Genomic DNA, 25,623 nt, shown 5'->3' with positions numbered 1-25,623 from the left:
TCCCTTCGCTCCAGCCAACTGTCTCGTTTACTTTCCACTCTTTGACTCGCTTCCCTCTCCTTGCTCTGTCCATTATTGCTCTCTTTTGTCTTAATATATCTTGTCTGCTTGCCTCTTGGCCTTCCTTTCCATATCTCTCCTCTCTTTTTCATCCTCTCCTGCTATTTTATCTCTTCCTCCCCTTCATCCCCCCTCTAATTACAAGAGCGATATACCGCCCATCTGGAGGACAGCATGCTATTTACAAGGGACAGCAAAGACCATCTCAACCTACACATTAACCCAAAGGGATTTTTTTTTTTTTTTTTTTTTTCACAAACACATACACAAGTGCACAAGTGAGGGCACAAATCCACATGCAGAAACACATTAATGCACATTCTGATATTCTTATACACATTAAAATCATTAAAAGGTAAACAATAATGTTCTTGTTTTGGATGTCTAAGAACTTTAAGTATCTTTTAGCTGACAAAAAAAAATCTCACAGGGTTTACTTCAGTTGCTCTTATTTTCTGCTATACCTTACAATTGGCAGGAATAGAAGCATACAAATGTCAAACAAGCTATAGAGTTGCTTTTAAAATATACCAAAGACCTTTACCAGCTTTCCAAAAGATCAAAGATGTGTCTGTGAATCGAGATCAAGCCCTCTACAACAGTGACAAGCATTGACATGAAGAATAAACAGTTGGAGTTGGGATGGATTGTTGATGCTCATCTGGCAATTCAAAGACTTCTTTTTGACCTAAAATTGTCTTCTTTGTGTTTTTTTTAATGCTTCACTCTCGAGGCTGTAGGCTGCATTTTCCGTCTATGAGTAAAAAAATCAACAACACCTTATTGTATGTGAAAAAGACACCATTGATTCGGTTAAGATTCCCCACAGTGGCAATTTTCCGTACCACATGGTCAACCTCATCCCTTCTAGTTAAAAACAACAACAACAACAAAAGCTGTTACTCAGAGAATATTTTTAGAGACGATTTTAGCGATATTTGAGAGACATTTGTGTTACTTGCAGTTTAGATCGTCTCGTCAGTTCTAATCATTTCACATCGTTTCAGACAAAATGCACCCGGCAACAAAAAGTTTGACTGGTGAAATATAGAAAATCACTATGTGTCTGAGGTGCAATTTAACTGCACACTGTTTAAGGATCTATGTTAAAAAAATAAAATAAAAGTAGAACAGCACCCTCTGCTGCTTAATGTGCAAATTTGCTCAATGTACTGAACATTATAATATAAAGAATAAATCTCCAATTGATTATAAAAAAAAATGTCTGTCTTTACTATATAAAAGTAAAACTAATGTAAAAAAAAAAAGCAAAAGCAAATTGAAGATTTAAGGAGAGGATGCTAATATGTAAAAAATAGGTACATCTACTGTTTAATTTTCAAGTTAAGCTTTTAGAGATTACAAAACCCTGAAGCTTAAATTCTGAGCTGGCAGGAGACATACATAACTGTGGAGATCTAATTTGCTAACTGCAACTACAATCATTTCCTGTAATTACAACTTAACCATGAGCACAGAGCACTTCCTTTGGCAACTTAAGACGGACAAAATAACTGCAACTTCTAGCACGACTGTAATGTTAAAACAGATTAATCAGACTGCTTAACAGCACAGCCCTCGTGGAAAAGAAGTGTGTTACTAAACTTCATGTGTGCAGTAGATGTTAAAGTAAGTGTGTGGGTCGGGCAGAGAGCACCGCTGCAGGATGGGTTGAAGGCTGAAACACTGAAGACGGCTGATAGGAAGTGGTTCTAACCACTGACTCAATGTAAAAGCTTGTCAGTGCTCGACTGCCACGAACAACACAGCGACAATGACATTTAAGTAAGATTCTGAGGACACAAAGTTGGTTAACACTGTGGCTGAGGTCTGTCATTTTAATACCCTTCCTCTTGGACCCTACTGTTTTACGCTTTCAATAAAGGTGCACATTCATAGTATTATTGACACATAATATAATACAAATGTGAGTACAACTTGGATCTGTCAGTTGCTGGCGTGCTTATCCTTAAATTACTTGTCACACCTTAATTACAGGTAATCTCCATTCAACTAATTATACTGTATGATTTATAAAAACAATTGGGTGCACCACTGACGAATGAGGTGTGTCATAATGAAGCAGTAAATTCAGTTAACCATTGTGCTCTTAACTTTACTACTAAATGTGAACTGTAAATACAGCATGAAGAAACAAAGACAGGAAAAAAGAAAGCAAGGAATCATTAAAGAACTTTTTTGTTGTTGCTTTTTTTTTTTAAGTATTAAGAGTTCAGGAGTTAAAGTAAGAGAGGGGGACATTTTTTTCTTTGTAAGAGGACAGGAAGCCACTTTTGCTTTATCAGTCATTTGAAGATCCTATCTAGTCACAAGAAGTTGGTATTACTATGCAACACCAAAACCATTTTATACAGGTAATGATAGACAGAGGCACACCATATTGCAATATGTAGCAGGAATTCATTCATTCAGTGGATGGGTTGATTTTCTTTTCTTATTCAGCCATAATGTCATTTGATGGGGCTTATACAACTATCTGCTATAGACTGGCCTGTGTGTGTGTCCAGTTTTTGGTGAAGCAGTGTGGTTTCTCCTACCTGAGAGGGCTCCCCGGAGTCTGAACAACACTCTGGAGCGAAATCCGGAGGTGTCACTGTGAGAGCGGAACCTGGGGAGAGGCCACAGCTGAGGGAAAGTCTTCAGCGCTGGATAGGTGTCCTCCTCCTCTTCCATGGTCACCTTCTCTGTTCTCAGCCCCGCCAAGACACAGTTCTCAGATACACAGTGAGGAGAGGACAAGAAACTTCACATGAACCCCTCCTCCTCTTCCTCTTCAAGCTTTAGCTCTGCAGTAGGCAGACAGTGTGTGGTGTGTGGTGTGTGTGTGTGTGTGTGTGTGTGTGTGTGTGTGTGTGTGTGTGTGTGTGTGTGTGTGTGTGTGTGTGTGTGTGTGTGTGTGTGTGTGTGTGTGTGTGTGTGTGTGTGTTTCTGTCTTTGTTAACAACCATTCGCCTCTGAAAGACAGGTTGACTAATGGCTGTTTGAAATGGGATCCGAGTAAGAGTGAATGTGAAAGGCAGTCCATTATCTGACTGACAGCTAAACCTGTTCTTTTCATTTTTAAGATTATAAATTGCAGAATAAACTTTTATTTCTTATTTTTTTTTATAGTGCAGGTATTAATTTGTATGTTAGGTGTAGTATTGACTGCATTCACATGCATCACATGCAATTTTAATCTTGTTTGCGTGCAAAATGAATTTTTTTTCAATACATCTTACATCTTCATACAATATATGCTCCACATATCTTCATTAAAAATATGCTGGATTTCAGATCAACTGTTTTAATTACTTTGAATCCCAGGCCTTGAATTTAAAAAAAAAAGCATACACATAAAACCCTGCAAAGCACATAAGGACCAGAACCACTTACAAACAATCTATAGTTCTTATTTTCTTACAATCAGTGGAAAACTGAATATTATGTGATCTTGTTGACAGACAAAATGAGGTAAGTGTGCATGAAGAAAGTGGATTGCCAAATAGATGTTACGCAATTACAAATATCAATCTAACATCATGGAAAAATAGACAGGCCTCAGTGGCTGCAGCTTTGAAACGTTAGGTGTCGCTAAATTACCACTGTGTGTGAATATTCTGCTTTCCACCCATGTTGACTCCCAGTGCTTGTTTCACGCGTTACACTCAGAGGTGATAAAACTAAAGAGCTCTCACTCTGAGCTCCTTTTCCGTGGCACTAGAATTAAAAAAAAAAAAAACATCAGGCAGATTCAGTGTTATTGATACATTTTAACGGAGCAGATTATAATAAGAAACAGATGTTGACATCCAGAGCTCACAGGTCTGATCCAGACTGAACACAATTGAGTTTGTTCATCGTGTAGCCTCTCACCACACCAAACATGTCGACAATGTGCACTGGTTTGTGCTTGTGGTCTCCTCACATAACGATATTTCTCAGCTTGTAACACAGCATCTGCAGCACCGAATTTACTGGCTGGTAGTTTCAGCTGGTTTGGACCTAAATAGAATAAAACTGGTGATATTTTTTTTGAAAAATGGTCCACCTTGTGCGTCGCACTGCCTCAAGCAAAAGATTAAAAATAAAATAAAAGTGTACTTCATGCTACTATAAAAAGAAAATAATAACACTGGGGTAGCATCCTGAAACATTATGAGAGAAGAAGACCTCAGTGCAGCTCTGTCTTTCCATGCGGGTCTCCTACAGTCAATGATCTGTGCCACCGACAGTGGAGAAGGATCCTACTGGCTGGCAAGCAGAGCAAGCTGCTCCATCTGTTGCTCACAGTGTGAGTTTTGTATCTATTTACTGGCAAGTCTCTCAGAACATATAAGGATGATGATCACAGGATTGATCATCTTTTGAACACCTCTCTGCTGATAATGTTACAAATTCACTCTTTATATCCAGTCACAGTATGTATATTATGCATTACAGGCCTACAACATAAATAAATCGGTTTAACATCCATGGACAGTCTTGCGCCTTGCCGTGCAGCTTACAGGAACGTCCACTTAACTTGCACTCACGTGGTAGCTGCAATCATTTGCCGATTAATTAATTATTATTATTACTGGGATGATATAGATCAATCAGTTTGGGTTACTTTTTAACGTGGAAAAAGTTCAGATTCATTGATTCCAGCTATTTTTTTTATTTTTTTTGGTCCCTATAGTCTCCTACAATAATAGAGTGACTATCTTTGTTGTGGACTGTTGATAGGGACAAAACCAGACCTTTTATAGGCTTTGGGAAACACTAGTCTACATTTTTCAATTAAAAAAAAATAAAAATCTATCTATCTCAATATTCTCAATATTAATATTCTCAATATTAATATTCTCAATATTCTCAATATTCTCAATATTCTCGCATCAATCTTTTGTTTTCCCCTCAGAGTGATCCTCTTCCTAATAGACCATCTGTGTGAGCCGTGTCCTGGATCAGAGGAGATGGGCTGAGAGGCGCAGAGGACAGACCCACCAGCAACCGACACCCACGGCCGCCGTTGAGCGTATAGCACTTCGCAGGAAGGGAAGAACTCGGGGTAAGACGACCCGGAGCGTTTGACTGAATGAATTTAGAGACGAAAGTCTCTTAACTTTGTTGTTTCGTTCCGGTTAAAGTTGTCCGTTAATATTTTACGAGGCTCGGCTAACAGGAGTCGCGAGCGTTAGCCTGAGTTCACGTTAACGCGGATGACTAAACTTCTTTTCCCCCCGAGCGCGGTTAAATATCAGCCAGTTGTTGGTTTTTTTGTAACAGGTCCAACGACACAGGGATGCCGGTAAATAACGTAAATACGCGTATACGTATTGTTTTACAAGTTTGCCGTGTGCTAATAGCAAGCTAACCTGAGCGCCCCCACCCCCCTCCTCCTCCTCCTCCTCCTCCTCCTCCACCTCCCGGTGAAGTTGAGGCCACAGCTGCTGATGCTGCTAACACTGACGGTGTCTCCGGTGCTTAACGTCAGCTCACTTAAACTGTCTGTGACGGTAAAGTTATTATTTTTTATTTATTGCGATCTGTATTGTTGTTGTTGTTGTTGTTGTTGTTGCTTGGATTGAGGACGCTCGTCAGCTGTTCGTTTTTTTTTTTTTTTTTTTTTTTTAAACACGTCGAGTGAGCATCTTCATTTTAGCCATTTAGACTCCGGACATCCCAAAAACACCACAACCCCATGTCCGACCCGAGCTATTGTCGGACCTGCTGGCCTGATGGGATCCATTCAAAGAGCCGGACTCTGACCAGACGTGACTCCTCTCAGCTGAACCGGAATGACCTGTTCCCACCTTTTTTGACCTGCAGAGAGCCTCTGCTCCTCTCTAAGCATTTGCACCTCAGTGTGTTTTATTTCTCCCCCCCCCCCCTTCAACTTTCAATCTGAAAACAAAACCATAACTCCTGCTGTAGTCTCTCTTGACACCCAGATTAGTGAATGGCTCTGTTGTCCATACGGGGGTTAAACCCCCCCCCCAAAAAAAAAAAAACATCACAAACTTTCTGCTCCACAGTTGCTGTCTCCAGATGTTTGCGTCTCTTTTGATGATCCAGCTGTGGTCTAACATCGCGGAGGCCAAAAATACTGACCCTTCACTCCTTGCTTGTTGACTTATAACTTTCTGCCATGTGATGGTGGACGCAGCCCTCCGGCAACTGTAAAGAATAGGTTTACCTGGGGTGTGTCTGACCTAGAAAGAAGTCGTCTATTATCATGCAACCTTATCTTCAGAGTTTGACCTTTAAACTTCTCGTTCTCCCGTTGCGTTTTTTAACATTAATTTCGTCCCTCTCGTTTCTCCTGTTCATACTCTTTTTTTTTTTTTTTTTTTTTTTTTTTTTTACAGCCGTTGCACCTTTGCTCTGTGAGCTCAGAGAGAAAGAGAGCATTTAGATGTGTGCACGAGTATCCTGGCAATGATCTGTCTCTAAAGTATCCTGGTAATGTGTTTGACCATGTAAACCTCATATCCTGCCGACAGAAACCCAAATATGCTGCCAGGAGGACTCAAATAGAAAGTTGGGATAGTGTGTCATATAAACACCTTATGTTGATCTAATCACTGTCTGCCATGTGCACGGGGCTTTTCTCAGCACATTGCTTGAAGTAATTGCTAAAAAAAAAAAAAAGTAAATGATGATCTTCTTATGTTCTTACACATATTTTATGTATACATATATATATATATTTAGCATCGCTGCGTAGAGTTCATTTCCAGGTTAATTCTTTGATTACTGGCGACGAAATGAAGAGAACAAATCTATCACAGTAGTAAATGTAATCGTGTTCAACTGCCAGAAACTAAAGTGCCCTTCACCTCTAGTAGTAGTAGTAGGGGAGTTACAGGTCAATCCTGTTGACTCGGTGATGATAGAGGTTGCTTTGACGTGAAGCTGTCAGAGAGACATTGTCTGCATTAGCTGTCAATTACAAAAAGTGCACGAAGTTCAACTTGTGTGTGCATACAAGTGAGAAATGATGTTTCCTCATGTGCCACATTATAATCATGTCCAGAATAAGATCGGCACTGGTGAGCACGTAGACTTTTCACTGGTTCTTTTAAGAAGGAATTTGGGTGTAAACCGCCCGAATCAATCAAAATAAGTTAGAATTAGACAGATACGTGGGCCTGCACTTATATTGGTACCCATGTGTAACAGCAGCGTCATTATTATTCATCGGGAGTCGTGTTTCCGTCCACCTGTCGAACTTATTCTTTTTCTTGCGGCTTTGCTTCGGGCCTCCCGAGGCCTCCTTACCTGGTAAATGTTTCACTATGTTCACCAGCTCGTCACTAACCGTGTCTGTGCACTGTTCGATGCCGAGCAGTAAATAGCTGCCTGACGCAGTGAAAGTGGTGAGAGCGAACCGGAACAGTAGAGCTGTGGGCTGGACGCTAAGCAGTGAGCTAAAAACTCACTATAAAAGTTCATAAAGGAGAGGAGAGCTGCAGAGGTCATAATTCTCTGAGGACTCAGCGACTCCTTTTTTTTAATTTTTATTTATGATTCATTATCAAAAACAACCATCTGTTATAGTCAGTTTAAAAGTCATGCTCTGTACATAACTCGCTCACAATTATTTACAAACAAAAAGCCACGTAAAGAAAATGTTTCTTTCTATGTTTTATGTAAACAAAGAACGCAGGTGAATATATCGCTGTCAGGTTTTTCAAAATAATCCGTTTCGGTAACGACAGTCCAGCGTTAGTCATTGTATAGTTAGCGTTTTTTTTTTCTTAAGACCTTCAAAAACAGGCCACCAGTTTGCCTGTTGACTCAAAAACCTCAACAGTGTTCACGGTTGCACCGTGTCAGGATTCTGTTTTGCATTATCTACATTTCTGCATCGCTGAAATGTACCGGCACGCTTGGAGCCCAGCTTGCGCACAGTACTTCCTTTACGGGATCTCTAGACTCCACAGAGTCGTCTCTCACATGACAGTCAGTGTTTGTGCAGCGCTGAGATAGTCGCCTCTGACAGTGTTGCTCCTTTCTTATGCCTGTGTGTCAAATGGGACGACCGGGGTGGATGCAGGGGGCTAACTGAGATGCTCCCAGCCCAGAGTCCATCCACAACAACCGGGCCTTTTGTCCCTCCTTTACCCCCCCCCCCCCCCCCGCCCACACAGTGCTCATAATGTTGTGGAGAAAGAGCGTCTTTATCTTCGCCTTGCACAGACTCATCTCACTCGCATATTTTCGGCTCGGTCCAAAAAGGCAGCCGCTTAAACAGACTATTGCGACAATATGCCTACAGTAACGCTGCGCCCACCCACACGAGCTTTGACATTGAGATGCAGGCACGCACGCACGCACACACACACACACACACCACACACACACACACACACACACACACACACACACACACACACACACACACACACACACGTAGGACTAAACAGATGCACTCTAATCATTTACTTTGTTTGTTGATTGACAGAGAGCAGCAGGTTTTTAAGGATGTTAAGGTTAATTATTGCACGTTCTCTCCTGCGCAGCTCCTGTGAGTGTTTGTGTTTTATTTCTTTGTGTCGAACATGGCTGAGCTCAGTGGTGTTTTTTTTTTTTTTTTTTTTTTTTTTTTTTTTTACAATGCTCAAGCGGGTGCTCAGCTGTGGAGGCAGGCAAGGCAGGCAGGGAAGGAGGGAGGGGATAGAAGGGGCTGGCCAGAGGCTTGCCAAATCGGATGAGAGAGCAGTTGGGAGGAGATAGCGCTGAGAGAGGAGAGGACTGTAAGGGAAGAGGGATAAAGAAAGAAAGAGCCGGGGTGGGTGGAGGAGGTACGAGAGAGAGTGACAGTGTGGAGTATGTGTTACAGAAAGAAAAAAAAAAAGAAAAAAAGAGACTCAGAGAGAGAGAGAGCGTGGGTGAGGCCGATATAAAAGGATAAAGGCGGGGTTGTGGTTTGTGTCACATGATCCCCTCACTGGCTGTAGCCTGGTGAGCTCCAGGTGGCAGAGAGACCACAGATACAGTAGATACAGAGAGAAAGAGGGAGCGAGGCACACCACAAAGACAACTGAAATTCCTCATTTCCTCCTTCCCCTGTGCCTCACACATCTCTGTTTCCACTCCTTTTTCTCTGTGACCAGTCCCGTTTGCCCCCCCCCCCCACCCGCCCACCCCACCGCCCCACCCCCCCACACCCCAGGCTCCTCTCTCCCCGCTCCCGGCCTCAGCAGGCCAGGGAATGTCCCGGCGACGAGATGCCTTACGTGGACCGACAGAACCGCTTCTGTGGCTTTCTGGACATCGAGGAGAATGAGAGCAGCGGCAAGTTCCTGCGCCGTTACTTCATACTGGACACACAGCAGGGGAGCTTGGTGTGGTTCATGGACAACCCGCAGGTAATTATAGCTGTGTTAGCTTAGCTCTTAGCTCCACCCCCCCCCCCCAGGTAACTAAACAGACAGATGTTTGATTTGTTGATGTTAAACTGGACAATCTACAGGCTGCTACCTGCCAGCTAGCGTCAGTTAAAGACGATTAACCCTCATGCAACTGTATGCTGACTGCAGGCCACTTACGGCTAAAGCTGTCTCCATTCATTATGAGCACAAAATTAAGTACACTCTAAACGTTTCCGCTGCCAGAAAGCCTTACAAGGATGGGAGAACTTGTAATTATGTAATTCTAGTTGACAGAATTAGGAAGCACATATTACAGGCACAGGAGTATCCCAGGGCCAACAGCGTGCCTCGGTCCGGGCTGTCGGCAGACTTTGCTCTAAATCATTCTGAACGAGGACAGAAGAAACTCACGTTTTAACTCTGAACCTGCGACGAGCTTCTCGTCTTCCTGTCCGTCCGGACGAGTCCATGAAGTCAGCGGTTATATTTGCACTGACCGTGGCGGTCATCGTCGTCTGCTCCGTGACCCCCGGTGTCAACAGTTTTCACTCTCCTCTTAGTTTGTACAGCGTGCTGGTTCGCCGTATTTGTAAGTGCGCTGTTACATAAAGTATTCATAAATGATGTAGTGCAGGAGACATTTTGAATTATTCAGTGGGTCCCTTTCTTTTTATAGATTGAAAAAAAGGTTAAATTTTAATGACGTTAAATTTGGATCCCCCTAGTTTCGGAAACACAGCGAGGCACTGAAATGAACTTTCATGGAGTACATCCAAAGTATACTGTACTTACTCTATAATATTGACTCGCTTTGCGGAACTTCACTTCACTGCCTCTCCACTGCGAAGGCTCTTAATAACATAATAATAAGAGGCCTTAATACCATTTGCGCCGTGTAATTGTAGCGTTAGCTTCCTTTTTATTGCATATGTTTTTCTTTTTTGCCGTTCTCCATCAGAACCTTCCTGTCGGTGCAGACTGTGTTGGCTCCCTCAAGCTCACCTACATCTCGAAGGTAAACTGAATTGCCACCCAGGTTTATCTGACACCACCATGATAAGATTACGTATAAATAGAATCAATTTACAGTATTTTGTTGAAGTGGGAGGCTAACGGTCGTGGGCTTTGTCCTCCCTTAGGTCAGCGATGCCACTAAGCTCAGGCCTAAAGCGGAATTCTGCTTCGGTAAGAAAACGCAGATCATCACAATTTTTCTGTCTGTTATTCATTTCTCCGCATTAATACTACCATATCGATAGTTTACTGGAGCGGTATGGTTACAGAAAAATATGGACACGGCAACAAAGAGTTCACTGATCTTCCTAAATCCTTGTCGTACAAATAGTTTTTCTCCGCGGGCGTGGTGCAGCTAATGGGAATGATTGATACTATTAATCACGTTCAACAGGAATTCAACGTGTTACCGAATCTTTTAAAAGAAGAGAACTTAACAAAAGTGCGCTGTGCCGCTGTGTGTGTGCTTAATCGCATGTTGACTAAGCTGAGTACACTTAATATAACCTAAGGGAAGAATGTTTGCTGTCCTTGTCTGCCCCCTAAACCTGGTCAAGCACTCCTCTCCATATATTTTCTCCACCACTGACCGGGCAGCCTTGTTCAACACGGTGTTTTTAGTCAACACACAGACATGCAGGAGGCTAAAGCCGTTCACGATCTGGGTTTCGTGTCGACCTGGTTAAGCTGTTGTAGGATTGTTTGTGCGTTTTAGATTCGTTTTTAGATTGTTGATTCCAGACTATCATAAATTAGACATGTCTTCTGAAAGCCCTGTTTTATAACAGTCCTCTATATATATTCTGCTGCAGAGAAGTCTAAAGGAACCCTGCGGCGCTTTCATTGAAAACAGACTGCACACATCCTTAAAGCCTCACAAGCCTGTCTGATACGCCCGCCAAAACTTTTTCAAAGTTTTAAACCTTCATCGTTTACATCAGTGGTCTTTTTCTTCCTGTGTTTTACTGGTGCGTTGCTACTGCCACCTCACGTTGACACAGACACACTCTTCTCACTCTGTAGGGAAATGGAAAAATGTTGGCTGAATAATAACCATCATCTGTTTATTTAGAAGTAAATATCCATCTCTGTTAGTGTTTACCAGCCCCTCTCCTCCTCTTCCATGCAATTCAATAGCAGGAAATACGAGTGTGTGACAAGAACTTGACTACAGTGGCTGTTTTGTGTGTGTGTGTGTGTGTGTGTGTGTGCGCGCGCACACCAGTTGCCTTGTTGAGGTTTTGACAGGATGCCGGCATCCTAATCGGAACCTGATTCAGAGATGTATGAAGCTATTTTTAAACTGCAGTTTGTGAGCCGCATGTTTAGCTGGTATCTATGAATCCTGCTGCTCCCCCTCTTCCTGCATGTAGCAACTCACGAAGAGACGTACCAGGAAGAGGTTATTTAGAAAAGTGAGGTCATGGCGGTCACACGTAGAGATCCCTTCATTGTAAGAAAGACTTGTTGGATTCTGTGATTGATGATGGCTGGTAGTCGGTGTCCTGTGTGTGATGGTCAGAGAGCATTTGTGTGGGCTTTGGTGCTCGGCTGCATTTCCCAGCCGCATGCATTGTTTCGGAATGTGTAACTGTGAGTCAGATCTGATACTCCCTCTCCTAAATTTGTCATCCCACTGCACTTTCCCCACTGCCGACCAGTTTACTTCCTCCGCATATCGTGGAAATGATTATTTTCATTATCTATAAATGTGCTTTTTATTATTTTGATAAAGCAATAAGCTGTCTCGGCTTTACAACGTCAGAGAATTGAGAAAAAAAAAAAGTCAACCAGTGTTTCCTAAAGTTCAAAGTGCAGCCCACAATCTTTGGTTTTGTCCCGCCCAACAGTCCACAACCTAAACACATTCACTTTATTGTCGAGGACTAAAAGAACCAGAAACGATAACATATAAGAAGCTTGAATAAGAGAATTTAACACTTTTTTTTTTGTTATTGAAACGACTCAAAACAATGAATTGCTAATTAAAATAGTTGGCGATTAATCATCGAAGCTCTACAGTGAACACGCATGTAGGTCAATACCGTTGGATTATTTCATGCTGAATGATACCAGACAGACAGATTTATTTACAGGGAAGTGGAAAAAAAACAGAGTTTGGTCTTGCATGTGTCTTAGCGCTGGACCAAACCCACAGAACAAGGAAGAATGATCCTCATTGTGCCACAGAGTTTTTGCCTTTTACAGCTCGCCCCCGCCAGATTTACCAGTCCAGCTTTAGTGTAATTTATTGCCATGGTGTCGAATGGAAATGGGGAAGACACACGAACGGTTTGAGCTGCAGAACTGAAGGATTTATGGTGAAGAGAGTGAGCGAGAGACTTGAGTTCTTTCAGCTCTTAAACCCTGATCCATAGCTAATCAGCATTTGACCCAAAAATGTTCTTTGTGATTGAAAATGGGGTGCGCTCGTGTTCACATGGGTGTGAAAATGTGCGAGGATATTTGATGGTTGGTAGCGGCGGGATTTTGTCCCCCCCCCCCCCCCCGTCACGTTTAGAAGTGGGTAGGTGGTTTGCCGACTGAGGCGCCTAAAACTAGCTGGGTCATCATCTACAGAGAGTAACTGCTGTGGGAAAGTCTCGGGCTCGGTTGTTTTTCACTTCCAGAGAAATCTGTGGCAGTGGATGCGCTGTGACGCTCATCATATTTCCAATACAAAAAAAAGGCCATAATACCTGTTAATCATCGCTTCCTAGTAAATCTTTTATTGGGTGTGATTCATCTCATACACAGAATGAATCAGATTGTGTGGTGGAGAGCATGTAGTCCTGAATTTATTTACTTGAATTACTTTTTATTGTTCCCGCTGCTGTTTTTTTATGATCTATTAGTCATCAATGCTGGGATGAGGAAGTTCTTCCTGCAGGCCAATGATCAGCAGGACCTTGTGGACTGGGTCAACGCTCTCAATAATGCCACCAAGATCACTGTGAGACACACACACACACACACACACACACACACACACACACACACACACACACACACACACACACACACACACACACACACACACACACACACACACACACACAGTGTCCACAGATTAACACAAGACACACTCCATCCCTGATACAGCTGATCTAATCTGTTCTTTTTGGCTCATGTGTTTTCACTTGGAAATGCTTTTATTTCCTCCTCTTCTGTTAAAACGAATGAGAAGACTGTCAAGAAACTAGATAGAAGTGAGTCACAGCCTGACTAACAGGATGCTGCGTTATTGTACGGAGTTCGGGGATGAAGGACCATTTCCATTGTTCTCCATGAAGCCTCAGCCATGCAGAGAGGAAATGGATATAAAATGTGTCAACTGCGTACATAAAGTTACGTACTCTCCTTTAACTGTGGAGAAACCGTACTGTGTATTTCCCGTTCTGCAGAACCTCTATTTCTCTGTAACATTCGTGCGCTAACTTCAAAAATGCCCTCCAACTTCTTGTGTGTGCATGTTGTTTCCAAAGGTGCCAAAGTTGCCCGATGGCCAGCAGAACTCGGAGAACCAGAAGGCTCTGCCAGATGTCGTAGGACCCAAGAAACAGGTTTCCTATAAGACAGAGATCATTGGAGGAGTGCCCATAGTCACCCAGACGCAGGTAAACGTGACCCACAAATGCTGCACCACACGCTGGATTTCCATGCACATGAGCTCTCTGTTCATCAGGTTTAAAGTATTACATTCAAAGATTCAAAGACACCTGCAAGGAAACTCACCAATGCCAAAAAGCTGTGAAGTAGAAAATGATGTCGGTAGAACAAATATACAGACGTAAAGTAAGGATTCTGTTGTTTTTGTTTTTTATTTGTACAGCCCAATGTCACCAGTTTGCCTCAGGGGCCTTTACAATATGTCCAGCCTAAACCCAAAGCAAAGTGTTGATTATTTAAAAAAAAAAAAAAGTACGTTTATTTTGTCGAAAAGCCATTAAAGGGATGTCATCTATTATTGCTCAAAGGGGGGGGTTGCTTCCAGCTTTTCAAATGTGAGATTTATTTGCATAAAAAAACAGAAAGTTGTTAAATATCACTTTAAAGTGAGTTTGGACTTTTGGTCGGACAAATAAACAATTTTACGACATCACTTCTGGCTCCAAGACGGTGCAATATTTCACTATATTCTGTGCTACATCTGAGGGAAAAACTTTGTTTGTGTTATTAACTTTTTATTGATAGCAGTGAAATTACACATTAAAAAGATTTCTAACATGGGCTGCGGCTGATGGGGTTTCCTCGTCGCAGAATCTACAACAACATCTAAATGAGTCTTTGGAAAGTACAAAATCTGTGTTTGCTGTTTATCAAAAGGAAACCTCAGATTGTAAAACTTGTGGTGTCCTTCTCCCTCCAGCATGAAGGCAGTGACTGTGCAGACCGAGCGGAGCGGGAGGCCATGCATCGCTCCCACAGCCAGCTGCCGTACTTCTTGGGCAGGCCGGCTCAGGAGCACACCGTCATCAAGTCAGGCTACTGCGTCAAGCAGGGAGCTGTGGTGAGTAACTGCCGCGGTCTCGTCTTTCTGTTTTGGTTTGACTGGACCTTTCGGTTCGTCACTTCGGTATCTCAAATCGGGGACGGTCTCCGAAAAATCGACTGCGCTCAGGCAGAATACGTAACGCGGTTATGATCCGAGGAACAGCTGCAGTTAAAGCAACTTCCGCAAAAATAAAGGCAACATTTCAGCTAAAGTGGCACCAACAAAAATAATCAGCGCCGTCATGTGGGAGGAAATGTCTCATGACTTCTGGAATGATGAGGTTTCAGTTCCATCATAAATAATGAGGCCATTATTATTCATCGAAGGAAATGCTACTTCTTCAATGTTAAGTTCTGCACTTAAAAAAAGAAAAACAAAAAAGAATGTGAAATGCGTAGGTACGAGAATAAATGCTTCTATTATGGGAGCAAATTGGCAAATGTGACAGTTCTTGGAATCAAAAATAAAAAGTCTGAACATCTTATCCTCTTCCTCCGCAGATGAGGAACTGGAAGAGACGATATTTCCTCCTGGAAGAAAACTCGATGAGCTACTTCAAGTCCGATTTGGTAACTAGTTCTGATTACATTCCATGAAGCTTTTAAGAAATGTTTTTTTATTGACGATATGTGGATTTCATTCACCCCCACAGTCTGAGGTAAGAGCCAACACAGTCTAAGTTACAACATGTTTTATCTGCAGGCTGTGGAATTCATTGCCTTTACTTCGCATGTCCTGTCATGCCTCCTTCCCCCTCTGCCTTTCTTGCACGCGCGCGCGCGCGCACACACACACACACACACACACACACACACACACACACACACACACACACACACACACACACACACACACACAGACAGACTGTTCTCAGGATAATACTGAACGTCCCACACCACGTCCTTGTCACGGTCTGCCCTTATTTGACAACTGTATCTGTATATTTGGCTATCAACAGGCCCCGAGGACACAGACTCCCTGTCTGCTGGCTCAAATGTCCGGGTCAAGAAAGTTACAGCCATCGGGGTTTTTATTTGATTCTTTGCAGTCTGCTTCTTCTAGGAAAGATCAATTTCTTTCCTTCCAGTGAAACGTAAAACAAACTCAGCAAGTCGGCCTCACTTTTAGCAGCATATTAGAAAGGGCATCCGCAATGTACACACAAATAATGATATCCATCCTGTGTTATGACCAGTTCTTTTCGTGTCTTTAGGAGAAAGAGCCTCTGAGAATGATCCCACTAAAGGAAGTTCACAAAGTCCAGGAGTGCAAACAGAGGTATTTAACATGTCCTGACATTTTCTCATTGTGCAAAAAAAATTTTTGTTTGTCCAACAGGAATGTGTTTCTGATAAAGATAAATTCAGATACAGATCTAGTTGAGATAAACGTGAGACAACTTGTTTTCTTCTTCTTTGTTGTAGTGACATTATGATGAGAGATAATCTGTTTGAAGTTGTGACCACATCGAGGACGTTTTACATACAGGTACGTCTTCTGTAAATTCTCTACTCGCTTAATGTTTGCGTCTTTACCTGCATGTTTCCCCTTTCATCTCTTGCCTACTTCCCATTGCCTCGTCTCACTCTCTCATTCCCTTCTCTCCTTTCCTGTGTTTCCACCAGGCGGATAGTCCAGAGGAGATGCACAGCTGGATCAAGGCTGTCTCTGGGGCCATTGTGGCCCAACGGGGGCCGGGGAGGTCAGCTGCCACAGTATGTATCCTGCACTACAGCACACCGCAAGGCCACTGTGGTCATTACAATTAGTCATTAACTTAATTCTGACTGCAGTCACAAATTCAGCAGAGAAAATAACTTCAAACTTAACTCTGTCTTGCATGAGCACAATTTGAGACTCACTGAGTGACATCTGGTGGCTGCAAGAGTCAAGTCGAGACTATACACGAGACTTATTTGTTTTCTTTCACTCATGTCATTTATGGATTTTTGATTTTAGTTTCTTTTTCCTCTCATGGGCAGCTATAAGTATCACAGGTGCATAATAGAAGAAAGGGTAGTTTGGCTTTATGTTTCAGGTTTTCAGGTTTAGTTCAACGTTATTAAGTTATGAACAATATAAAGCTGTGGTGGTGTAGTCCAAAATCAATATCGGTAAAGCTAACTTATGTTCTGTGTAGCCTACAGTAGTAGTTCTCTACTCCCTAGCTGCGGACCGGTACTTGGCCTTTGGGACATGAGCCATCAGGCTGCAAAGAAACATAAACAGAATCATTAATTCACCCAACAAACAAAAAAAAAAGCTGATTATCATGTAATTTAATCAGCTGTTTTTGGCCATTTTTGCAGATTTTTATCTTTAACTTGGGACAGCCTGTTCTGCATTTTCTCTCCCCATCGCCACCCACCAACAGAATATACTGATTTTCTTACAGTACATTTTCTGGATGTTATTAGACAATCAATAGTTTATAGATGACATTAAATGAGAGAATGCGAAGTGAAAGAATTCCCATCTGGACCCAAACTGGAGACGTTGTGGTTCACGGATGACACTTCCCCTTCAGACCCACCAGGGCGCCTGTTTTTTTTTTTTTTTTTTTTTTAATCTAAAGTAGGTAATCAGTATGCAACATAACACGTTCAGTCATCACCAGCTTTTACCCTTCGGCAGTACATGAAACTACGCGAGTTAGTCCTGTCAAGAGTCTCCGCGCAGAGAGACGGACAGCTTAGACCTCGCAGGTGAGAGGAGGAGTAAACCACTTCTGTAGTCGTGGCTGCAGAGGAAAAATGGGCTTCTGCCACAGTCGGTCCCATCTGGCTGGACTGGATTCGTCCTCTGCGCTGCGTCTGTTTCTCTACACTTCCCTCTCATGCCTCCTGTGTCTTTCTGTCTCTCTTGCTTGTTTTTCACTCTCCTCTACCTCTTCTTTTTTTTTTTTTTTTTTACCCCCCCCCTTTCTCTCTTTGTCACATCCTCTCCCAGTGGGCAGACGGCCCATCTGGTCTAATCCTGCTTTGCACTGTGTTGTTGCAGATGCGGCAGGCCAGACGGCTGTCGAACCCCTGTATACAGAGGTATACGTCTCGAATCGGGGAGTGCAGCAGCACGTATGTCGGCTCGTCTAAATCCCCCTTTGAAACTATAAGTTCACCTTTTTAATACTTTTTTTCCCCACTCACTGGCTGGCCCTTTTGGTTGTAGACACTTCGAGAGCACATCAGATCTGACTTCAAATCTGATGCTCTTTTTTTTTTGTTGTTGTTTTGTTTTTTTGCTAAGAGCCAACCACACCCTAAGTATGGCTGTGATAACCCAACAAGCGCTCCTCCCTTCACGCCCTCATCCTCGCTGCTTCTCTCATTCACCTCTCCTCCTCCTCCTCCTCCTCCACTTTTCTTTTTGCTGTACTGTCACATGAAGGTCGGCTTAAAGTTGTAGGTACTTTGCATTCAGATAGATAGATACTAAACAGAAATCTTGTTTCGGGGATTTGACTGCTCAATGTGTGCTTAATTCTCTTGCATGTTGATGGCTGTGGCCACAGGCATGGCAACTCAAATCAACACACACACACACACAAGTCAAATGCTATAAAGTTTGATTTTTGCCCAGGTCCAGAATGACTTTTAAAAAGCTGGGATATGACCATCTGAAAGACCTGCTGTTCCCCGCTCCCTCCGTTATAGCTTCACTTTGCACAGCTTCCGCCTGTCTCCACCACTTATCGTGATTGTTGGTTTTTTTTAGTGTCAAAATTTAAATATACATGTCGAAGCCATGCAAAAACATACATTGACTGCATGAACTATCTGACCAGCCTAGCTGTGAATAGCTTAAGCCTGTTTCTACCTGTGTCCTTATTACTGTGTCTTTCACACCTTCTGTTTCTCTCCCCTTCGTGCCCTGTTATCTCTGCAGTCTGCTGCAGCTGTGTACCTGTCTTAGATGTGTGACATCCTGCTTGTCTCTCCTCTTCCCTCCTGTTCGCTGCCTGTATGTTTTGTTTTTTTCTCTCTCATACACACGATAATAAGATACTTGTTTCCATGTTGACTTCCTATACATACCCTTTATGTGCTAAATGTTGAACAGCTTTGAAATGAGGACTCACCGGAGCTGAATCCACACATCCAGAAGTACAAACTATGTGTCTTTGTAGTGATATGTTTAGTGATGATAATATTTAGATTTGTAAGAGCTAATATATTGTACAAGGGGCTAATGGGACATGCTGGTGTTATGTGTTCATATCAGTTATTCAGTACTGCAATGAAGAGCAGGCAATTCTCCCAAGTCTTCGGTGTGGTGGATTATCTGATTGTCGGCCTAACGTCCCTAAAATTCTGCCTGAGTTTGATGTTGGATGTTTAGATTCGACATAAAGCATTTCTTAATACCTTTGTGCCTCTTTACTCAGGTTCTTAGACACGTTCGTGCTGTGGGCCTGATTCTTAAATCTTGTGATGCTTCAGCGATAATTAGGATTTAGCGATCAGAAGTTGCGCAAGCCTGTAAAGTCACATGGCGTCTCCCTGCCAAAGTAGCGTCATGTGGGAGAAGCAAAATAAGGAACCTTAAAGATGACAGATACTTTGAGTCTCTTGGTGCTTTATGGTGGGAAGTTTGTCTAACCGATCGCTACCCATCTTTGCTTTCACTACCTCTGTTGTGTTTTTGTTCTTTCTGCTCATTCCTCTGTTTTTTTCAGAGATTGAAATCTGACAATGAAAAGCTGTGAAATAATGAGCAACCAACCAACCACTGCTTCCTATGGCATTCTGTTTGAACTTCCACTGCAACCTATTGAGACTACCCAAACTAAAACCTGCTGACACTACTCTTCCTGCTACCTCTACTACTACTACTACTACTACTACTACTACTACTGCTACCACTACCACTACTACCACCACCACCACCACCATCTCCACTCTCTAGCAATGCTACATTCTTCAGCACCCACAACCTTGAAGCTGCATCAGGCCCAACATGCTGGTGCTAATTCCAAGTCTGTAACTCCCTTTGGCTCTTCTTAAATACTCTTCACATATCAGGGGTTGACTTTTCTTCCTAACAACGACTCTCCTCTCTCTCTCTCTCTCTCTCTCTCTCTCTCTCTCTCTCTCTCTCTCTCTCCCCCCCCCCACCTCTCTGTCCTCCTGCTGTTTTCTGCTGCAGGAACACGGCAGCCGTTCCACTTTCTACCGCAGCCCCGCGGGTCCCCCCGTCCCTCGCTCGCCCATATCTGCCATGCCACCATGCTACCCCGAGTGGGGGGCTGCTGTCACGTGCGGCACATGCTCGCAGCCTGGCGTGGGACAGCGAGCACTTCATGAGCCTGCTGCCACGCCCCAGTCACAGCCACAGCCACACGCCAGCACGCCTCTCCCTGCAGGAGACGCGCCTGGCGAAGTGACCGCCGTCGCGAACTCCGAGGAGTCGCCATGGCGACGGCGGAGCAGCTTTGAGCCCCACGTGCCAGAAACACCCCTGGACCTAGAGGATGCTGATCTGCCAGTGAGCGAGGTATGACCCGTTTAACTGGATGTTTAAAACAAACAAAAAAAACACACAAAACAAAAAAAAAAAACACAAAAAAACATGCTTCTCTGGACGGACGCAGAGAAAAAGAGGAAAAAAACAACAACAACCTGTGAACCAGGTGCAACTGTTTAGCAGGCTTTGATTAGGAAATCAAAGCCGTTTCACAAACGTTGGAGCTTCTCCATGAGTGTGCCAGAGAAATAAGTCGGGGTCAGCCCAGAACTGCACTCGTGTGCCAAAGATGACCCAGTCTCCACCCACGCCCCGCTGCCTCCCACGCTGTCGCAGTTCCAACGACATAGTTACTTCCCCGGAGTTGTTGTTGTTGTTGTTGTTGTTGTCGTCAAAACAAAACTACACATTCTATTTTAGTTGTGCTGATTAGAATTCAACGACGAAGCTTTATTTGAACCTGTGCAGGCACAACGATGCATTCAATGGTATTTATAGGCAGAGGATTTTTGTAAACCACTTTGTGCCAAGAAAATAAGGGAGCTTTTAAACGTGTAAGCTAATTTCCTCATGTCTGAAAAGAGTGTTCAACCTGAGGACTGGCATTTTGTCACCTCTCAAATCTACTAATACTAAACTGTGTTGGCCGTTCATACTCGTTATTCTAACACTGGATTTGTCTGCTGTTGTCGGCCAGTGTTATGGTTACGGATCAAGCCTAGTCAGAGATCAAATCCTCATTTAATGCAAATTAGTAATCAAAGATTCCGGACTGGGCTCGGACTCGACTGAAAACAACGCGCGTATGAGCTGATGCGTATAATTATACGAGACCAAATGTTTTGCAGCCACTTTGTGTCCCGATTGTTTTTAACAGCTGCCAAAACATCGACTTGAATTATTTTTGTTTTTCGATATACAGGAGGGTCACTTGTTCATATAGTGGTGTCCTCATTGAGTTTTTGACTATTAATGACCGCAAGCTAAACTACACTTGCATGTAAATCTGCAGTGAATAGTTTTTACAGTTAATCCACCGCCGGTAGTCAAATGAGAGCAGAAGCGCAAAGGGAAAAAACAAAGAAAAGCTTTCACAGCGCTTCACTTCACACCCTGAACTACATTTCAGTGCATCAAACTTTGTGTACTCGTGATGACGTGGGAAAGGAGCAACAACATTTGAGTAAACGGGAAGAAGAAAGCGAGGACTGGGCTTGTATGCATTTTGTAATTTCATATTGATAAATACAACCAACTATAAGGCAGGATCAGCTATAGATCTTCTTCATGTCCTGACAGTCAGGCTCATGAGTTATAACCTGCAGTCCGTAGTTTGAAGATAATACTGTACGAACACCATCTTAAACATTTTGGGTCATGGTTTAACAGAAAAGCTCTTCCGTTGCATGCTAACATTTTTGAAAGAGTCTTCAGATTGTCTTTCCGTTCATCTACAGACGCTCTGGTTGTCGTGTGTTCGCTGACTAGAAACAGATTTATTTTTTTATATGCTTTTAAGATGTGTCCTGATCCTCTTCTCTTGTATCTGTGTCGCCGGCCCAGTAGCAGGCAGTTGCCTCATGGTGTAATTTAAAAATGTCCCACTGTAATCCTGCTAAATAATACACACTAATCTTTTTTTTGTTGTTTTTTTTTTGTTAAGTGCCTGCTTTATTTTAGCCCAGCAAAGCCAAGCAACTTCACCCCCCCCCCTTTTCAGTCTGGTGTAATCGGTTTGAATTGTCTCTATTTATTATGTGGATGACTTGAAAGAAATAAACACTGAAAATGTGCTCGGGTTTCAGTATTGTGCTCATCAGTCTCCAAAGAACAGGATCTGTCTGCGGTGGAACATGAGAGGTTTCCAAAGTCTGGAGAAAAAGAAATTCAGCAGCGCTCTCAGCTGGATGCGAGTCTTTGGTGCCTCCTCAAAGCTTCTTCTGCCCTCTGGTGGTGAGAACAAAACCTTCACTTTGATCCACTTCCATTAACAAGCCACTAAACTCAATAAGTCACTCGTTATGTATTCATCAGTGACGGGAGCGTTTTGTTACACCAAAGTGGAAATTTAAGCCGTTCAAAGCTCCTCGCATGAAAAGAAAAGAAAGTAAAAGATCAACGGAAAATGCAAGAAGGCAACAGCACACGCAGAGTCCCAGGAAACACTTCACGGGACTGAGAAGGACAGGAAATATAATCACCGTAAGCATGAAAAAAAAAAAAACAGGCTACAAACAGAAGATCCACCAAATCCCCCGAAACAAATAGCGTTTCTGCCGACTCATTGATTCATTTTTGTCTCCCATTTTTTTTTTTTTGCACAGGAGCTGCAAAGTTTTTTTTTCTACTACTTCTGTAATAAACACAGAGGCACGATACATATTCCGTATATCAGGATTTGGCAAATGTATACGACACCACATACGATCAATTTAGTACGAAGCTCCAAAAGCCACACAAACTTTGATGCCCTAATTATCTGTGTTTTGCAGAATTAGCAGCCAACATTAGAACAAACCACACTTATTCATATTATAAGTTTAGATCTATCAAACGGAAACTGTTTAGATACTTAAGGAAAAGCAGCAACGACACGATGAATAAAAGCCCCGCACTGATAATAGTACTTTATTTTAAAAAAAAAATTAAAAAAAGTGTTCGCAATATGTACTCAAAGTCAGTTTTAGTTATATAGCACGTTTAGATACAACAAAAATTGACCAAATTGCAGCACAACTTCAGACACAAAACAATCAGGAAGCATTTGGTCATTTCAGCCGTCGAAGACTTTTTAAATTTGAAGCCAAAACAAGATTAAGCCCATAAAACACAAGAATATCAAAAGTTTCAAAAGTCCCAATTAGTTATGAAAAATGATGGGGGGGGGGGGGGGGGCGGGAATGCCCCTGAAAATGTTTTAGCATCACGTGCTTTTTTTTTTTTTTTAAATAACCGATGCATTACTTTCTAAGTATTTGTTACCGTGGTGGAGATACAGGCGACCGTTTGCTCGTTACACGTGTAGTGACGCAAAGTAAACAAAAAGGAATATTTCCATCGAACTGCGGTCCGTTTTTCTGAACTAATAAAAGAGTCTGAATCATTTTGTTGTTGTCCAACTTTTGTATCTTCTATATGTAAAGCTGTCGGGAGAAATGTGTAATTTACCGTTTTCTTTTGACCGAGTCTGCCGTGGCACGACTGGTTCCTCGAGTGCGTAACAGCCAATCAAAGAAGACGGGAGAGTTGGATTGATTTTTTTATATTTTTTTTAAACAGTTTTTGTACAAAACAAAAACAAAAAACAGTTTGCAGTATGAAACGGAGATAAAGTCAAATACGCTGAAGTATAGCATCGCACTCCGCCCTGCTGCTCATCGGCTGGTATGGCTGATGATTTGTGTGTGTGTGTGTGTGGGTGTGTGTGCGTGTGTGTCATCATCTCTTAATGAGGTGCCTCGTACACATTGGGCCTTCGGCTTCATGCTCTGTGTGCAGATGGATTAACAAGAGTTGAGGTCAAGGAGCAGCTCTGAATATTTAAAGGCTCTTTAATCAGCCGCATAACTGTGAGCCGTGGCTCGTTCCAGGCTTCGGTGTTTGGATGTACAGCTTGCTGTGGATGTGCTGCGCGTGTAGGACTCTGGAGATGATGAGGGTGCTGCCCGCGGAAAGAGGAGAAACGGGTACAGCCCGCTTGCTTTCCTTGAGGCTCCAACGTACATATACGGTAGCTCTCGGCTCCCTCGGGGGGAGGACGCAAGGCTTTGGTGTGGCTTGTGACGTGGAAATAAGGCCCTCAATTTGGTCCTTTCGAGGGCCTCTCTCACGGCCCCAGACCTCAACGCAGACTGGCGAGGAGAGATCACACAGACCTCGGCGGCGTCCATCTTTGGCTGAGCCTCGGTCGGAGAGTGGGTGTTCCTTTATAGATGAGGTTGTTTTCATCTGCAGATTTTCCCACCACTTCTCGCCTACGTGCTGCCACATAACCGGACTAATGATGATGCTGGAAGGTCTCGCTGCTGCTGCTGCTGCTGCTGCTGTGTGTGACTTTCGTTCATTTTTACATGAGCCAACAATGTGTGTTTCTTTTCTCATATATATATATATATACACGTATGTAAAGACACTTTTTTCTGAGTGTCTTCAAGCTCCAGAGGTTTTACATATATATAAAGTGTCTTTACATACAAGTGTGTATATATACATACATACTGTGCCCTCTCATTTAACTCAAAACAATTAGCCTTGAATTCTGGTTTAGAGTCCTACCTCTTACCGTTTCCTGTCCTGCACAAGGCCGACCAGTCCGACTGCCCTCCATCCCTCTGCGCCCCCTTTCTAATTGCCCTTTCGATACAGAAGCTTGTGTAACCCGGAGCGCCGGTGCGCCACAGGGTGCCTCGTCGCTCAAGTCCCACCACTCCCAGGCGGCAGCGGCCCAGAGAAGCGCCTTCCTCCTCCCCGCATTCATCCACCAAGAGCCATTAAAAGAACCCTGCACACACAATCGATCACATTATGTCGAGGCGTTTTATGACGCTGATTTATGGCCGCCGAGTTGACTGGACTCTTACAGCTCACCGCAGACATCTAAACCTAACAGAGGCTTGTTGTTCAGCAGCACTCAAATTTGTTCCTTTAATACTGGAAATGCGTCAGTCCAACAAACAATGTTTAAGGTGAATTTATGGTATTTTTTTAAGAAGAAAAAAATGTTTGAGGTAGAGGCACAATTTTTTAGTGATTTACACTTTAACTTGGCAGCCAATTATTTATTTATTTATTTTTTTTGACATGGGAAGTTATGACCCTGCATCAAACCGAATGGATAAATTATGTTCTCTTGCAGTCTTCCAATGAGAGCAAATTTGGCTGTTTATAAATGCGACATGAATGCACTGCATTCGCTCCACAAATCCTACAATCCATCCAGCTTTATTATTATTTTTTTTTTTCCACCACTCATTTTTCTAATTAGCCATGAAGCTTGTGTCGATGCCAGGAGCGACTAATTCAAGAGGGAGCAGTAAAGCAAAAGCATAAATAAGGAAATAGTCCTGGAGGGTGTGTGGAGGGCTGTAAAACATCATGGCTCCTTATATCACTGGATGTTCTATTATTATTATTAACTTTTTTTTTCTTTTTTTTTGTGGATCAAATCAGAGTCTTAGCAGGAGACACTGCCAAGTCCTTTTTTTTTTTTTCTGAGTGTCTTCAAGCTCC

General features: G+C 42.8%; 2 protein-coding genes across 14 annotated transcripts in view; one reads left to right on the top strand and one right to left on the bottom strand.

Moving 5' to 3' along the window:
* The window catches only part of phactr2 (phosphatase and actin regulator 2), a 44,255-nt gene extending 41,501 nt beyond the window's left edge, over positions 1 to 2,754 (bottom strand). For all 4 annotated transcript variants that reach the window (XR_011310679.1, XR_011310680.1, XR_011310681.1 and 1 more), the window contains exon 1: positions 2,619 to 2,754. Coding sequence is in view for 1 of the 4 variants with exons in the window: in XM_069692948.1 (XP_069549049.1) it covers positions 2,619 to 2,754 (136 nt within the window). In the remaining 3 variants the exon portion in view is untranslated. The remainder of the gene's footprint in view (positions 1 to 2,618) is intronic.
* Positions 2,755 to 4,984: 2,230 nt separating this feature from the next.
* LOC138617701 (pleckstrin homology domain-containing family A member 1-like) lies at positions 4,985 to 23,279 on the top strand. Of its 10 annotated transcripts, none has more exons than XM_069692911.1 (14): positions 4,985 to 5,113; positions 9,165 to 9,419; positions 10,381 to 10,437; positions 10,562 to 10,607; positions 13,292 to 13,389; positions 13,922 to 14,053; positions 14,806 to 14,946; positions 15,432 to 15,500; positions 16,145 to 16,209; positions 16,356 to 16,419; positions 16,557 to 16,646; positions 17,932 to 18,005; positions 18,817 to 18,891; positions 19,607 to 19,841. In XM_069692911.1, the coding sequence occupies exons 2-14, from the start codon at positions 9,279 to 9,281 to the stop codon at positions 19,611 to 19,613; spliced, it is 1,059 nt and encodes a 352-aa protein (XP_069549012.1). In that variant the 5' UTR covers positions 4,985 to 5,113; positions 9,165 to 9,278; the 3' UTR covers positions 19,614 to 19,841. The 10 variants fall into 10 exon arrangements, with proteins under 10 accessions (XP_069549012.1, XP_069549008.1, XP_069549017.1 ...); XM_069692907.1 differs by lacking the exon at positions 19,607 to 19,841 and adding an exon at positions 20,077 to 20,408 and having other exon boundaries at positions 4,986 to 5,113; XM_069692916.1 differs by lacking the exons at positions 17,932 to 18,005; positions 19,607 to 19,841 and adding an exon at positions 20,077 to 20,167 and having other exon boundaries at positions 4,986 to 5,113.
* The last annotated feature ends 2,344 nt before the right edge of the window (positions 23,280 to 25,623 follow it).

The sequence above is a fragment of the Brachyistius frenatus genome, unplaced genomic scaffold (genome assembly GCF_029030835.1).
Source record: "Brachyistius frenatus isolate BFR_SWC_R1_liver_20210118 unplaced genomic scaffold, ASM2903083v1 Contig_13, whole genome shotgun sequence".
Classification (NCBI taxonomy): Eukaryota; Metazoa; Chordata; class Actinopteri; family Embiotocidae; genus Brachyistius; species Brachyistius frenatus.
This window is presented reverse-complemented; position numbering and strand designations above follow the sequence as displayed.

Coding starts and splice junctions, on each gene's coding strand:
- LOC138617701 (XM_069692907.1), top strand. CDS start 9,279: ATGCCTTACGTGGACCGACAGAACCGCTTCTGTGGCTTTCTGGACATC. Junction 15,501..16,144: donor GCTACTTCAAGTCCGATTTG/GTAACTAGTTCT, acceptor TCGTGTCTTTAG/GAGAAAGAGCCTCTGAGAAT. Junction 16,647..17,931: donor CGGGGAGGTCAGCTGCCACA/GTATGTATCCTG, acceptor GTGTTGTTGCAG/ATGCGGCAGGCCAGACGGCT.